This window comes from Punica granatum, chromosome 2, assembly GCF_007655135.1.
Source record: "Punica granatum isolate Tunisia-2019 chromosome 2, ASM765513v2, whole genome shotgun sequence".
In the NCBI taxonomy this organism is placed as follows: Eukaryota; Viridiplantae; Streptophyta; class Magnoliopsida; order Myrtales; family Lythraceae; genus Punica; species Punica granatum.
In genome coordinates, this window is record NC_045128.1 from 3461620 (window position 1) to 3474969 (window position 13350).

General features: G+C 40.4%; 2 protein-coding genes and 1 pseudogene across 2 annotated transcripts; 1 reads left to right on the top strand and 2 right to left on the bottom strand.

Moving 5' to 3' along the window:
* The first annotated feature begins 16 nt into the window (after positions 1-16).
* LOC116195874 (OVARIAN TUMOR DOMAIN-containing deubiquitinating enzyme 12) lies at positions 17-3151 on the top strand. The gene is made up of 10 exons (XM_031525261.1): positions 17-173; positions 886-1112; positions 1294-1367; positions 1499-1553; positions 1633-1707; positions 1798-1871; positions 1972-2020; positions 2278-2362; positions 2623-2679; positions 2792-3151. The coding sequence occupies exons 2-10, from the start codon at positions 933-935 to the stop codon at positions 2836-2838; spliced, it is 696 nt and encodes a 231-aa protein (XP_031381121.1). The 5' UTR covers positions 17-173; positions 886-932; the 3' UTR covers positions 2839-3151.
* Positions 3152-3262: 111 nt separating this feature from the next.
* LOC116195872 (tyrosine--tRNA ligase, chloroplastic/mitochondrial) lies at positions 3263-5229 on the bottom strand. Its single transcript, XM_031525260.1, has one exon. It carries the CDS (start codon positions 5106-5108, stop codon positions 3408-3410), a length of 1701 nt encoding a protein of 566 aa, XP_031381120.1. The 5' UTR covers positions 5109-5229; the 3' UTR covers positions 3263-3407.
* Positions 5104-8287, bottom strand: LOC116195873 (annotated as a pseudogene).
* Positions 8288-13350: the final 5063 nt, after the last annotated feature.

Below are 13350 nucleotides of genomic sequence, written 5' to 3' on the forward strand. Positions count from 1 at the left end.
TATAATAATTCATAAAATTAAATAATTATAAGTAGTGAACAAAAAACTCATTGCTTTCTTAAAGATCTCACCTTTCTCATTTTCAAGCGTCAGACAAATCTTCAGGCGATTTAGTCCTCTGCTCCTCTTCCGTGGAACCGACGTCAATCGGCTCGAAAACACACCTTCCGCCGGTAATTTCTTGTTCGATTCAATTCTTGTCTGCCGGGTCTGTCGGAAACCGCCACTTTCGGGGCTCAGTTCATCCGATCAGAAGATAGGCTGTCGGTTCTTGATTGTCTTGTTGAGATTCTTGCCTGTGGTTTTGATTTGGTCAAGGTCGATTTGAATGAATATGACCCAATGGCGAATCGCAATGGATTCGATTTACGGTATATGTTTTCGAGGAATTTCATCCCTGAAATTATATTGGATAAAGCTATGCGATCCACACCTGTTGTCATGTCACGGCTTGCTAATCTTTCGGTTGGGCCCCACTCTGGTGCAGCTCGGGTTGGGGTAAATTTGATTCAGCACTGCATCTGCTGGTGCTCTGAGGTGCCCTGAACTTCGTGGTTTCGAGATGTTCTTGACACTATCTGTGTTGAAGATCCTTTGCTCCGATGCTTCATATTCAGCATAACTACTTTACGGCGCGATCTGACTTCTCGTATTAGGACAATAACTAGCAATTAATCAGTCAATACTTAATTTGATAACTTTCCTGCCATCTGCTGCATTATTACTTTTCCATGGGTCCTCCCATGTCCGCACATCATTGCAAGATGTATTTAAAAGCAGCCTAATGAAGCCGGACCCTTCAATCTGTGGTCATGCCCCTATTCTTGATGATTGTTGTTGCCTTCCCTGGTCCTTGTAATGGATAATCCTCCTTTCTAATTTCAGCGAGACAAAACTTGTTGGCCGTGCTTCTTCGAGGGGTTTGTGAAGCGATGCAAAGTGAACTCATGAGAAATGAAACTCACAGTGTGGGGGAGTGCTCTAGCTCAACTTCCTTAAGCAGTCAGCGGGACATTGAGGATGACCGCATGATCGCTGTTGTGCTGTCGGAGGAATATGCCGAGTTAGATGGTGCAGTGGCAAGAAGGCTTTCCAACCTTGCGCCTGTTCCTGTAAGATAAATGCCTTTCTCGAGAAGATTAAGCTTTCGACCAATTTCCATGGCTGAAGTTCACTTTAGGAGTTCCAATGATGTAGAATTTCAGATTTTGTTGCTCCCTGATCTGAAGTTCTCGGTTAATTAAGAATGCTTGTTTCCCCGTATCTTATCAAGGTTGACTACTTAAATTTCAGCACGTCCCGAGGATCAATTCCTACATTCCCAATCTAAGTGATGCCAGTTTAGACTACCAGCGACTTCTCCAGAGGTTCATGCCATCCTCTTCTCAGTTTTAAGCTTTTGAATCGTGCTTTACTTGTCATATTACTTTTTCCTTCTATTAAATCGCTGAACCAAAAAAACAAAAAGCTCACCTATCTTTTATCTATTGCTTTATAGGCTGAAAGTTTATGGTTTATATGAAGTGAAGGTTTCTGGGGATGGTAATTGTCAGGTACTTATTTGATTTAAATATAGCTCTTGGAGATTCTCCTGTTTCTTAGTTAATGAGATTTCATTTATCTATATCACAGTTCCGTGCATTGTCGGACCAAATGTTCAAGTCACCTGAATATCACAAGCACGTAAGGAAAGAAGTTGTGAAGCAGGTAGAACTAGAGATATTTCGATATATCTATTTCTTCAATCACTACTGTAACTTTTATATAACTGAAAGATGCAATCTTTTTTCGTTCCAGCTCAAAGATTGCCGTAACTTATACGAAGGCTATGTTCCAATGAAGTACAAAAAGTATTACAGGAAGATGTCCAAGTATGTAGATACATAACATCTTCTGATGTTGCTCATAAGAAACCGCTGAATTGACCCTCCTGAGATTCACGGCTTCTGATAATTTATTTGGATGGTGCAGATCTGGTGAATGGGGGGATCACGTGACCTTACAAGCTGCGGCTGATAAGGTTGGTAGTGGTTTTTCTTATTTCTTGTTTTTTTTCCTAGGACATTTTTGTAGGTGCTAATAAACAAATTATAGTTATTAGCCAATGCCCTGTATGATGTTTCTTGAGCCTTTCGATGCATCCCTGGTTTGTATTAGCGAAATTGTCTGGGCATCCTGCATTTACCAAACATTATTCAGACTGTTCTTTCCTTCCAGATGGTACCATGTTTTTTGTGGGATAATATCGCCACTTAATACTATTCCTTGTTTGTGCAGTTTGCTGCGAAGATCTGCCTCCTGACATCTTTCAGAGAAACGTGCTTTATCGAGATCGCGCCTCAGTTTGAGGCCCCGAAGCGCGGTAAGATTCACCTTAGAGGACTAAGGTCCCATACATGTTTTCATTTTGCATTTATACACTTCGCATGTCGAAAGCAAAAAATTCCAGAGATGCCATTCTTGGGAGTGAACCATTTTCAACAGTTATAAGGTTGAGAAGTTTTCAGCTAACTTTCAAGCATATCTCACAACGAAACCGTGGAGGCCAAACTTCATTTTGTAACTTAAATCCTTGTTTGAGTTCTTTCGTTCTTTAAACTTATCCCGTTTCAAATGTTGCAGAGTTTTGGTTGAGCTTCTGGTCTGAGGTGCACTACAACTCCCTCTACGAGATTCGAGGTTCGCTTCACTATTACGGAATTCCTGAGTTGCTCTTCCCATCTCTTGTAACATCAATCATCAATGATGGCTTATCATTAGTAACTGCTTCCCCTTTTGTGGCCTTTCGCAGATGCCCCAATTAGCCATAAGCCGAGGAAGAAGCACTGGTTGTTTTAGAGGAAGCAGATCGCTGATCACCCCTGTCACTAGAGAATCGATAGCTTATACTGTGCATATATATACCCTTGCAATTCTTTCGTGGTCTTGCGTTCATTACACACGAAACATAGAAATGCTGCTGATCATGTTACAGTGATTCTTTTGTTACCCAGATGTTTTGATAATTTACTTATATGTAATGTAGGTGGTTGGATCTGTTATATTCTTTCATTGTACTATGTAGTCCGAGATTGGTGCTTTGCTACATTGACAATTTCTCGAGCACGAATTATGTTCTTTCAAGAGGTGTACTGGAATTTCTGATACTTCAGAGAGGGGGAACTGATTGCATACTTCAACCATCCAGGATATCGACGTATCAGATGTAATCTCCTTGTTCGTTGTTCAGCGATGACAGGATTGGAATTTATAACATATGCAGTATCATACACGGCCGATTTATCATTTATGATTACAGTGATTCAATGACGATTTAATGACACTCATCTCAAAATCCCATCCAATCAACATGAACATCACGTGATTTGGAAACAATCGAAGGCAATGAACTTAACTCCGAGCTAATATCATGATATCCTGACGACGACCTTGTTCTTCTTGCCAGCCGACAACAGAAGGACCTTTCCATCGACGATGTCTTCATCCTCGATCCTCTTACTCTCGCTGTCTACCCTGCAATTGTTCAAATAAAGACCCCCTTGCTTCAACAACCGCCGGGCAGCTGATTTACTCTCAAGCAGGCCGGAAGAGACAGAAATGTCGACAATTGAGATGTTCAACACATCGCCATAGGCCAGGGAACACGAAGGGACATCCTCAGCGATCCCTTCTATGGTCTTCCAATCCAGCTTTGTCTCAGCCCCAGGTCTCAGGGCCTCGGTGGCCTTGAGGGCCTCCTGCAGACCCGACTCGCCGTGCACGAATCGAGTCACTTCCTCGGCAAGCCTCCTCTGCGCCATGTTGGGAACATACCCCGGGCTTTTCATCTCCCTCTCCAACCGAACAATCTCCTCCATGTCCAAGAAAGTGAGGACCTTGAGGAACCTCACAACATCGGAATCGGGAACAGAGAAGAAGTACTGATAGAATTTGTAGGGAGACAGCATCGACGGGGAGAGCCAGATGGCTCCATCCTCGGACTTCCCGAACTTGGTCCCGTCGCTCTTGAGCAGGAGCGGGAAAGTGAGACCATAAGCCCCTTCAGCCTGCAAGATCTTCCTGATCAGCTCAGTCCCAGCAGTAATGTTCCCCCATTGATCACTCCCACCAATCTGAACACTAACTCCCTCATTCTGAAACAAGTACAAGAAATCATAGCCCTGAAGCAATTGGTAAGTGAACTCGGTGTAACTCATCCCGGTCTCCGATTCCAACCTCTTCTTCACACTCTCCTTCGCCATCATAGTCCCGACCCGAGCATACCGGCCGACGTTCTTCAGGAATTCGAGCAATTTCACATCTTTCCACCAGTCATAGTTGTTCAATATCGCAAAGGAGCTGTCTTGATCATCACCTCTGCCTAGAATCCCCCTCACGATTTCGGTGATTCCCGCAGTGTTCCTCTCCAGCGTCTCGACATTGAGCTCGGGCCGTTCGAGGCTCTTGCCCGAAGGGTCCCCGACACGGCCGGTGGCGCCACCGATCAGGGCTACCACGCGGTGTCCGCACCTCTGGAACCACGACAGCACGATGATGCCCAAGAGGTTGCCCAGGTGGAGGCTCTCCGCTGTCGGGTCGAACCCGCAGTAGACCCGGAGAGTGCTGGAGGAGGACGCCCCGCGGAGGCCGTCACCGGTGGTGGATTCAAGCAGCCCCCTCTGCTCAAGGATTTCAATTACGTTCGGGAGGCGGGTTTGCTGGCCAGTTGACGGCGGCGGTGTCGGGCTTAGGGCTCTGCTGGTGGCGTGGATTCTGTGGAAGAGAAAGGAGGGTCCTTTGGAAGTTGGTGGGCAGAGGTAGAAGGGGAAGAGGATGAGCCGCCTATGGTGGCGGTGGCGCTGGTGGTGGAGGAAGGTCCGCGAGGCGGCGGAGGCGGTTGCCGTGGCCATGCCCAGCTCAGCTAAGGTCAGGTGGATGAGCAGCGAGGAGAGCAGCTGCTTCCTCATCCGCCCAACCTCTCCACCAGAGGCTGTTACAATGGGCCTAAATGGGCCGGAACTTATTGGGCTGGGCCTAGTTGGGCCGGCCCAATTATGTGTCTTACGGTGCACGAGCAGAAGATTTTTTCTTTTTTCTTTTCTCAGATTATTCTTCTGTGTCATATGCATCAAATGAAACTGTTCGAGAAGAAGTTCGCGCACAGCTATCTAGTGTTCGCATAACAAAAGTTCGTAACGATCGAGTTAAGCCCAACCCAGAAGATTGCTTGAAATAAGTGCAGGGTGTCATCGCGACGAAAATGCAGTGACCAACTGTCCTAAGCCTTTGCTTTTGTATTACATAGTCTAAGGATCGTTCGGGTTTTAGAGTTTTTAGAGTTCATAGGATTTTATGGAGGACAGGGTCTCGATTTTCCTTCGGAGCTGCACTCAATGACCTTCTGGGCGTCATTATTCAGGCCTCTAATCAAAGCACTAATACCATCTCCGCAAAGGACATTGTAGAGGAATGCAAAGGCTTCTTCTTCGCGGGCAAACAAACGACATTGAACCTGCTGAACTGGGCAGTCATACAGCTTCCCGTGCATCCTCAATGGCAGCATTTAGACGTGAGGTGTTCCAAGTGTGTGGGGGAACGTGAAACCCCGGCCAAGGATGATCTTGTTAAACTCAAAACGGTAACTCAACCATCATTTGTTTCTATCCTTTATCAAATGTTATGACATGATTATTAAAGTTCCACTTTAATCCAATTAATTAATAAAATGTAACTTGTTATATTTATGATGTTTGTCATGGAATTATCCTTTTGTATAGATCATTACAATTGTCTCAATTCAATTCTTCTGTTGATTGCCCTTTGCAGCTGGGAATGACAGTGAATGAAGTCTTGAGGTTATACCCTCCGCTGGTTGTAACATTCAGAGAAGCCAAAGTTGGCACGGAGCTTGGGAGTTACAAGATACCTCGAGGTACCGAGATTTTCATCCCAATAGTGGCCGTTCATCATGACCCTGATATATTGGGTCATGATGCAACTGAGTTTAATCCAACTCGATTCTCAAATGGAGTGTCTAAGGCTTCTCAACACCCATTTGGGAATCCATGGGCGCATGTTTATAGGTTGGTGCCAGACGGAAGCTATAAATCTTCGAAGGATTACTGCAAGTGTTAACTTTGCCTGTATCATGGCCAAAGGTTATCAGGCAAAATTTAGCCACGACACTAGCAAAGTTAACACTTGCAATAATCCTTCGGAGATTTAGCTTCCGTCTGGCACCAACCTATAAACACGTGCCCATGGATTCCCAAATGGGTGTTGAGAAGCCTTAGACACTCCATTTGAAAATCGAGCTGGATTAAACTCAGTTGCATCATGACCCCATATATTCGGGTCATGATGAACAACAACTATCGGGATGAAAATCTTGGTACCTCGAGGTATCTTGTAACTCCCAAGCTCAGTGTCAACTTTGGCTTCTCTGAATATTGCAACCAGTGGAGGTTATAACCTCAAGACTTCATTCATTATCATTCCCGGCTGCAAAGATCACTCAACAGAAGAATTGAATTGACACAATTGTAATGATCTTTACGGAAGGATAATTCCATGACAACTCATATATATAACAAGTTACATTTATTAATTAATTGGATTCAAGTGGAACTTTAATAATCATCATGTCAAAATATTAGATGAAGGATAGAAAGAAATAATGGCCGAGTTACCGTTTTGAGTTTAACAAGATCATCCTTGGCAGGGTTTTCACGTTCCCCACACACTTGGAACACCTCCTCACGTCCTACATGTTGCCACCGAGGATGCACAGAAAGCAGTATGACTTCCCAGGTCAGCAGGTTCAATGTCGTTTTTTTGCCCACGAAGAAGAAGTCTTTGCATTCCTCTACAATGTCCTTCGCGGGGATGGTATTAGTGCTTTGACTAGAGGCCTGAATCTGCAATGTCCTTGAGGCATTCCTCCTCATCAGCCTTGAGTTTAGGCCCGTCGCTGAACTTCCTTTTCCGGCCATCGATGAGCTTCGTGAATGATTTACTTATTTGCCGTTCCCGCTTCCAAGAGTGAATGTTCTTCCCTGTCGGTAAAAATCTGCTCAACAGATCAGAAACAAAATACGTTACCCTCTTATATTTTCTCCAAAAAATTATATACAATTATTGCCTTGTGATTTATCAAGTGATCATTCATGAAAACCACCTATATCCAGGGATGAATAATTTTTGGAGGGCCTCGATAGCAAGAATCATCTGCTGGCCTTGAAGCTTGAAGATTGTAAGTCCCTCTTCATAGCTTATCCCAAATACCTTCTTGTAATCATCTCTTCAATTAGTGATTGAAACCATTCGTGGACATCTACCTCCACTTCTCCCGATATTGTTAACATGGATTCCCACTTCTCCAGCATGTTCATCAAGCTGGTTGTCGCAGCTTGTATCATCAACTAAACATTTCATGGGAGAATATTTCAAGAATCATCAGGATTATTATCAGAGTGTAACTGGAGATGAAGTAATTAGACATACATAGAATGAACTCTGATCACGTAGATAATATATGTATAGGCATACTCTGATCACCCTCCTCCGGTGGGCTCATTTTTCTCCTCCGAGACCTATTAAACCATTGCCTTCAAGTTTATTGACGGCTGGGTCAGATTCATTCTTCTCGAAATGTGATGATTTGAAAATCATCATTTCCCGATTAGTCCTGGGTCAGAAACCATCAGGCGGACCATAGTTCCAAACCATATCAGCATCGTGGAACCTATATCAATAAACCCAACAAAGTCATTATGTGAAAGTCTTAGAAGAAACCATCGAGGCTAACCTGACCCAGAGACAAAAACTTCGATCATGTTACATACCGTATATATTTTTCCAGTGAACATAATAAGGAAGGACACGAGGAAGGATCTCGTGGGATAAGCCCGGTAAGGGCTTTGGGGAAGCCCTGTACTGACCACCTCCTTTATGTTACCGATGATGAAGTGGTATCGAGGGCCCCTGATTCCTTGATGGTGAAAGTGGAGTTCGATCCGTCTGGGTCGCCACCACAGCGCAACGGCCAATTTTACCATCATTGTTATAATAAAAACCAGGTTCCAGCAACAACAGGACTCTCCACCATGATAAGAAACATCAGTGTCATAGACGACGTTCCTACTATGACCCCTCTCTCCAACTTGAAAACCAACATCAGAATGATCATAACAATTGTTCCCACCAGAATATAGCGACTCTCCATTTCTTTCCACTGGTTTTCTCTTCTCCCCTCTCTCTCTCTCTCTCTCTCTCTCTCGCTTTCTGCACTCTTTTTCCTTTGCAATTGCTGCCTATTTATTAGATGACCTGACGCTCACATCAAACGCATGAAGTAATTTGGCCACCTAACCATGTAACTGTACATGAGGCAGCAAGCCTTTTATCGTGTGTCCCTAACCAGTTTCACACTCAAAAAACTCTTCTATCCATCTGTTCTTCTTCATTTTTGTGTCTAATTTACAGCAGCAATATGACCAGCAATTCCCTGCGCAGGAGGTGTACGTATCTGTCGAGTCAGCCTGGGCCATATGCAATTTTGCATGTCTCTCCTCAGAGAGGACCCTGCTAACCCTTGCGAATCCAATTAACAATTGGATCCCCAATATCCATGCCAACTCTAGCTATCTTTGTAATTCGTCCCACCAACCAGTTTCACGCTCTATGCATGTATCCTCTTTCTAGTATAGTAACATATCTCTTCTACCTATCAAAAAAATAAAATAAAAAATAAAAAAATAAAATTCTATCTCCCTTTGTAAGACCCCTTAATAAGGACCCTTTGCAAGCCTAATTTACCATTGCATGATACAGGGGTGTGCACAGATACTGGGTATATCCGGAACAGGTCGAAACTTACCCGTTATGGTAGGATCCGGATAGCCCATATTGAAAACATGGTAATGTCTGGATATTAAAATACGGAACCGGTAAAAACGGGTTCCGATTTCGATTCTTGCATATAGGGTACTCAGAACCGGAATCAGAACCGATACCCGGACTCGGATAATAATTTTCTCCATTATATATAGTTATATTCAGATATTTCTATATAAAAATATAGTCACTAATTTTAAGAAAAAAAATCTAAATCTATGTCGACATTCTGTTTTGCGTGATTATTGATTATTGATGAGACATTTTCGATTTTATTTAGTAAGAAAAATTTTTTTACAGGTTCCAATAGGATACACGGAATATGTGGTATAATACAGGTTCTGTGTAGATTTCGGTTCTAAGACTCAACAGGGTAACGTCCGATTCTAAAATCTTGGAACTTGTCCTTTATAGGATATGGTCCGAGTATCGTGAAAAAAAAGATATCCGGATCCGCACACCCCTATATGACAAGATCTCTTTGTAAGCTCAACTTGCCACAGCCATATAGGACCCCTTAATTTGTCATTTTGCTGGAAATTTAGAATGTCCAATTTGATTAATCAAATCCAGAAATAAGATTAATAAACACTAGGATACATGAGATAAAATCCTTAAGTCAAGTGAAACATTCACCCACAAGATATGGAGATTTTACTAGATCGATAAATCGAAGATTATACAGTCGAGATCACACTCATGTTTTCTACCCTTACAATAAGACTAAACATGAGAAGAGACTTACAATCCTATCAATTTTCACCACTCTTTCACTCTAAAAACTCTAGAGATTTCAAGAGGCCAAATCTGAGAATTCCTAAGAAGATTACCGATGAGTTCTCACTAAGGTTGTTGTGTTGTCTTACAGAACTGACCATGTTTGTGTATATATATATATATATATATATATATAAGTTCAAGACCCTAGATATTCTCTAGAATATATTCAAGATATCCGTGAATATTTCTCATATGAATACATTCTAAGTCGCAACGAAATCAGACCACAAAACGAAAACTAAATCGCATGACATCTTGCAGTTGGCCTCTGGTGCTGCGTGGCACAAAACTGCACGTTGTTCATTGTGTCGCGAGGGAACCTGATGCAGTAGAATGAGTTGAATGCTCCTCATTGTCTTTGGTTGATCTTCATCCTCGTTTTTGGGTTCTTTCAGTTTCAGCAGATTTTTTTAAAAAAAATACCAAACACTGAAACAACCTTGAGGAATCAGCAATTATCTTTCAGTAGTCTTCTTTCAGCAACAACAAACTCAATTGGAGGCAAATCTATAGGTAGATCCTAGGTTTTTATCAACAATTACGATGCTTCTTGATGAGAACTCTATTGGACTCTTACCTCCATATATCTTAGCTTTGCACATGATTTAATTTGATAGCAATGATCTGGTTATTGAACTCTACGTACATAATGTACTTATCAGTTTGCATATCTCCATGTTTAGCATAATCATAAATATCACATAAAGATATAGTCCAAGTACTTATCTATATACATATGCAATATGAATAGTTCACGTGCAAGGCACGTGTTGTTTTACTAGTTCATTAAAAAGTCTTAGAAGATTGTCAACGTTGCCCGAAAAATCTCAATGGTCGTGTTCTTATATTTCAAAAAGATAATTTCATCTATTATAAGATATTTATTTCCTTATAATTTATAGATTATTTATAAGTTTTCAACTGAGAACATCTACGTATGTGCCTTTTTTAGTAATCAATCAATTTATTATAATTTATAAAAGCTGAAAACGGATCGTAGTTGCACTCAAATCATAAACTCTTAGCTCTATGTTTAGTTGACCTTTCAATATCGATTAAGTGAATTTTTACTACATTTTATTCATATTATATTCAATGCATCTTGAACATTTGTCCACATTATTCATATAGAGTGATATACAATTAAAGAAATTTTCGAAAAATGAAAAAGTTTTCTCGATAATTGCAAAACATTTCTTAATGTATAAGTTTTTTTCAAATTCAAAGTATCAAATATTCTATAAATGTTCATATTTCTATGCTTGGGTACTTGCATGACTATTAGTCGATTACTAAGCAAAGCTCGTGGTTGCAAAGTCTGAGAGATGAGGAAGACATTGGTCCTCGATCGGGGGGTTTGTGGAACCCTCCTCGAGCTACAAGTTTGTGGAACATGAGGGTCCTCAAGCTGCGAGATTCGAACTATAAGGGATGTAGAATTTCAAATGGTTTTGGTTATCGTTCTCTTTACATTAGTAAAATTTATGATTCTTTATGAACCACTCAAATATTGTCGATTTCGTTTCTATGTCGGTCTTAATAAAGGTTTCATGATCAGATCTCCAGGATCAAAAACTGCAATAAAGATGTCATGCATAGGGGATTATGGAGACCTCTGTGGAGATAAATGATGATGTATTTGGCTTGGTATATATTTCATCCTTGTTCATACTCATTAGATTCCCAAAGATTGGGAAAATTATCCAACTTAATTAATTTTCTTACGAAAATCCACGCAGTGCGCAGGTATATAGCTAGTATTTTTTTTAAAATGTATATAGTGTTAATCAAGTATATAATAGTTTTTCCACTGAGAAAAGTAAATATTTTTGTTTCCCTTTAAATCTTCAGCAGACCTCCAACCGCCCCCAACTTCCTACTGTTCGTGCTGCCTCACTTTGATGTGCAATTTTTGTCCTCAGACGCAAATTGTATGACCGTGTCTGTCCTGTTCTTTGGCCTTTTCTCTTCTTTCCAACGCCACTTTTCTTTTAGGTAGGCATGCCCGTCCTCTTTCAGTTAAGGGTGTGGGCATTGGTGATGTACGTTATGATTTGTTGGTGACGCATACGTCGATACTCACACACGGTTTTTTGTTTTTTTTTTTTTTCATCTTTTCATTACTACCCAGGCTCATCGGAATAGAAAGGAACAGTTAGAGGAGAAATATATGAGTATATGAGAAGTCCAACTAATCTGATTCACGGTTAAGGACAATTTACTGCACCTTATTTTTTATTTATTTATTTACCCTTTGATTGAAGATTTATTTTGCATGCAGGGGACGTGTGTGCCCATTGACTGTACAAAGACATGATTCTTTAATAAATTCGTGGCAGCTTAGAGCCAAACCACGGCACAAGCGAATTATGATTCCAAAGAAACTCAAGAAATTATATAAACTGACTACTAGTTATTTCACTGAGCATTGTCGGGATTGCTAAAATTTCTCAACAATTTTTCTTCTTTGATTTTTTTAAATTTTCAAATGTTAGTTTTTATGACCTTTTTAAAAGTTTTCCTAAATAAGTCTTTAATTTGTTATTTAATGAAAATAGAAAAGAAAAGGAGAGAGAGACGAATTCTGTGTATAATTATAAGCCGTTGATTTATTATTAAGACATGTGTCACCTCTTATGAAAGGGCAAGAGATGGAGATAGGAAATTGGGACAGAGAATTTGATCCGCTCAATCCTATTTATTCCAACTATTTTCTTCTCTCCAACCAGAAAAAAAAATGAAAGAAAATTATTTTCCTTTATCCACGATTTTCCACTTTGTCAATTTACACTTTATTTTGGTTTTAGCTTAATTGACATAAAATATTTGACATGAATGCTGAAATACTATAGAAGAATTTACAAAAATTGTATTTATAATTTTTTTTTATTTATGTTACCACATTACAATTATATTTACAGCTTATAGTGCTCGTGCAATCTCTAGTATAACAAACGGAGGCAGTTTCTTATACTTCAAGAAAAAAATTAATATTCATGAAAAAAATTAATATTCATGTGTAATTTTCAACATAACAATAAAGTATAATAAATGTGTTAAGGCATAGAAAATAAAAGATCGAAAGAATTTATAAGAAAGTCGAGAGTTCGCCAAATGGAGTGAGTCGAAGAAACATTGCTTATACACCATGTGATGCATGTATAATAACTCTATTCAGCTCTGCTGATGATAAGATATACGAACGTTTCCACCAAAAAAAAAAAACAGAAGATAGACGAACGTAGTTCACATCTTGAAATACTTGTTAAATATCCTGCTCTAATTTAATTTCGTCCTTTGGTTTCGATATGTCACGAACCATTCGATCAATAGTTCATTTGCAGAGTTCTGTGTGTTCCCTCTTCAGCGTAGGTTGGGACCAGGTTATAATCTAGAGTTTTGAGTGAGTAGCTTCTGTCTTTATTTCGCGCTCCGTCGAGCTATGTTAACCGGAGGAGATCTTCTACTGAAATGAGCTTTTCATTTTTCTCTTCTCGATATGGCTGAAAATGCGAGGAAAATAAAAGTGTTAAGACTGCATTTCAGATTCAGAAGACATATTCGATATGTCTTCCTCTATGTGTTCTTAAATACCCCGAGAATATGCAAACTAGAAAACTCCATACTAGCTTGATTACACGTTAAGGTTTCTAGTTTGTGTTTTTCTTTTCCAATCCGTAGTTCTACATGAAATCG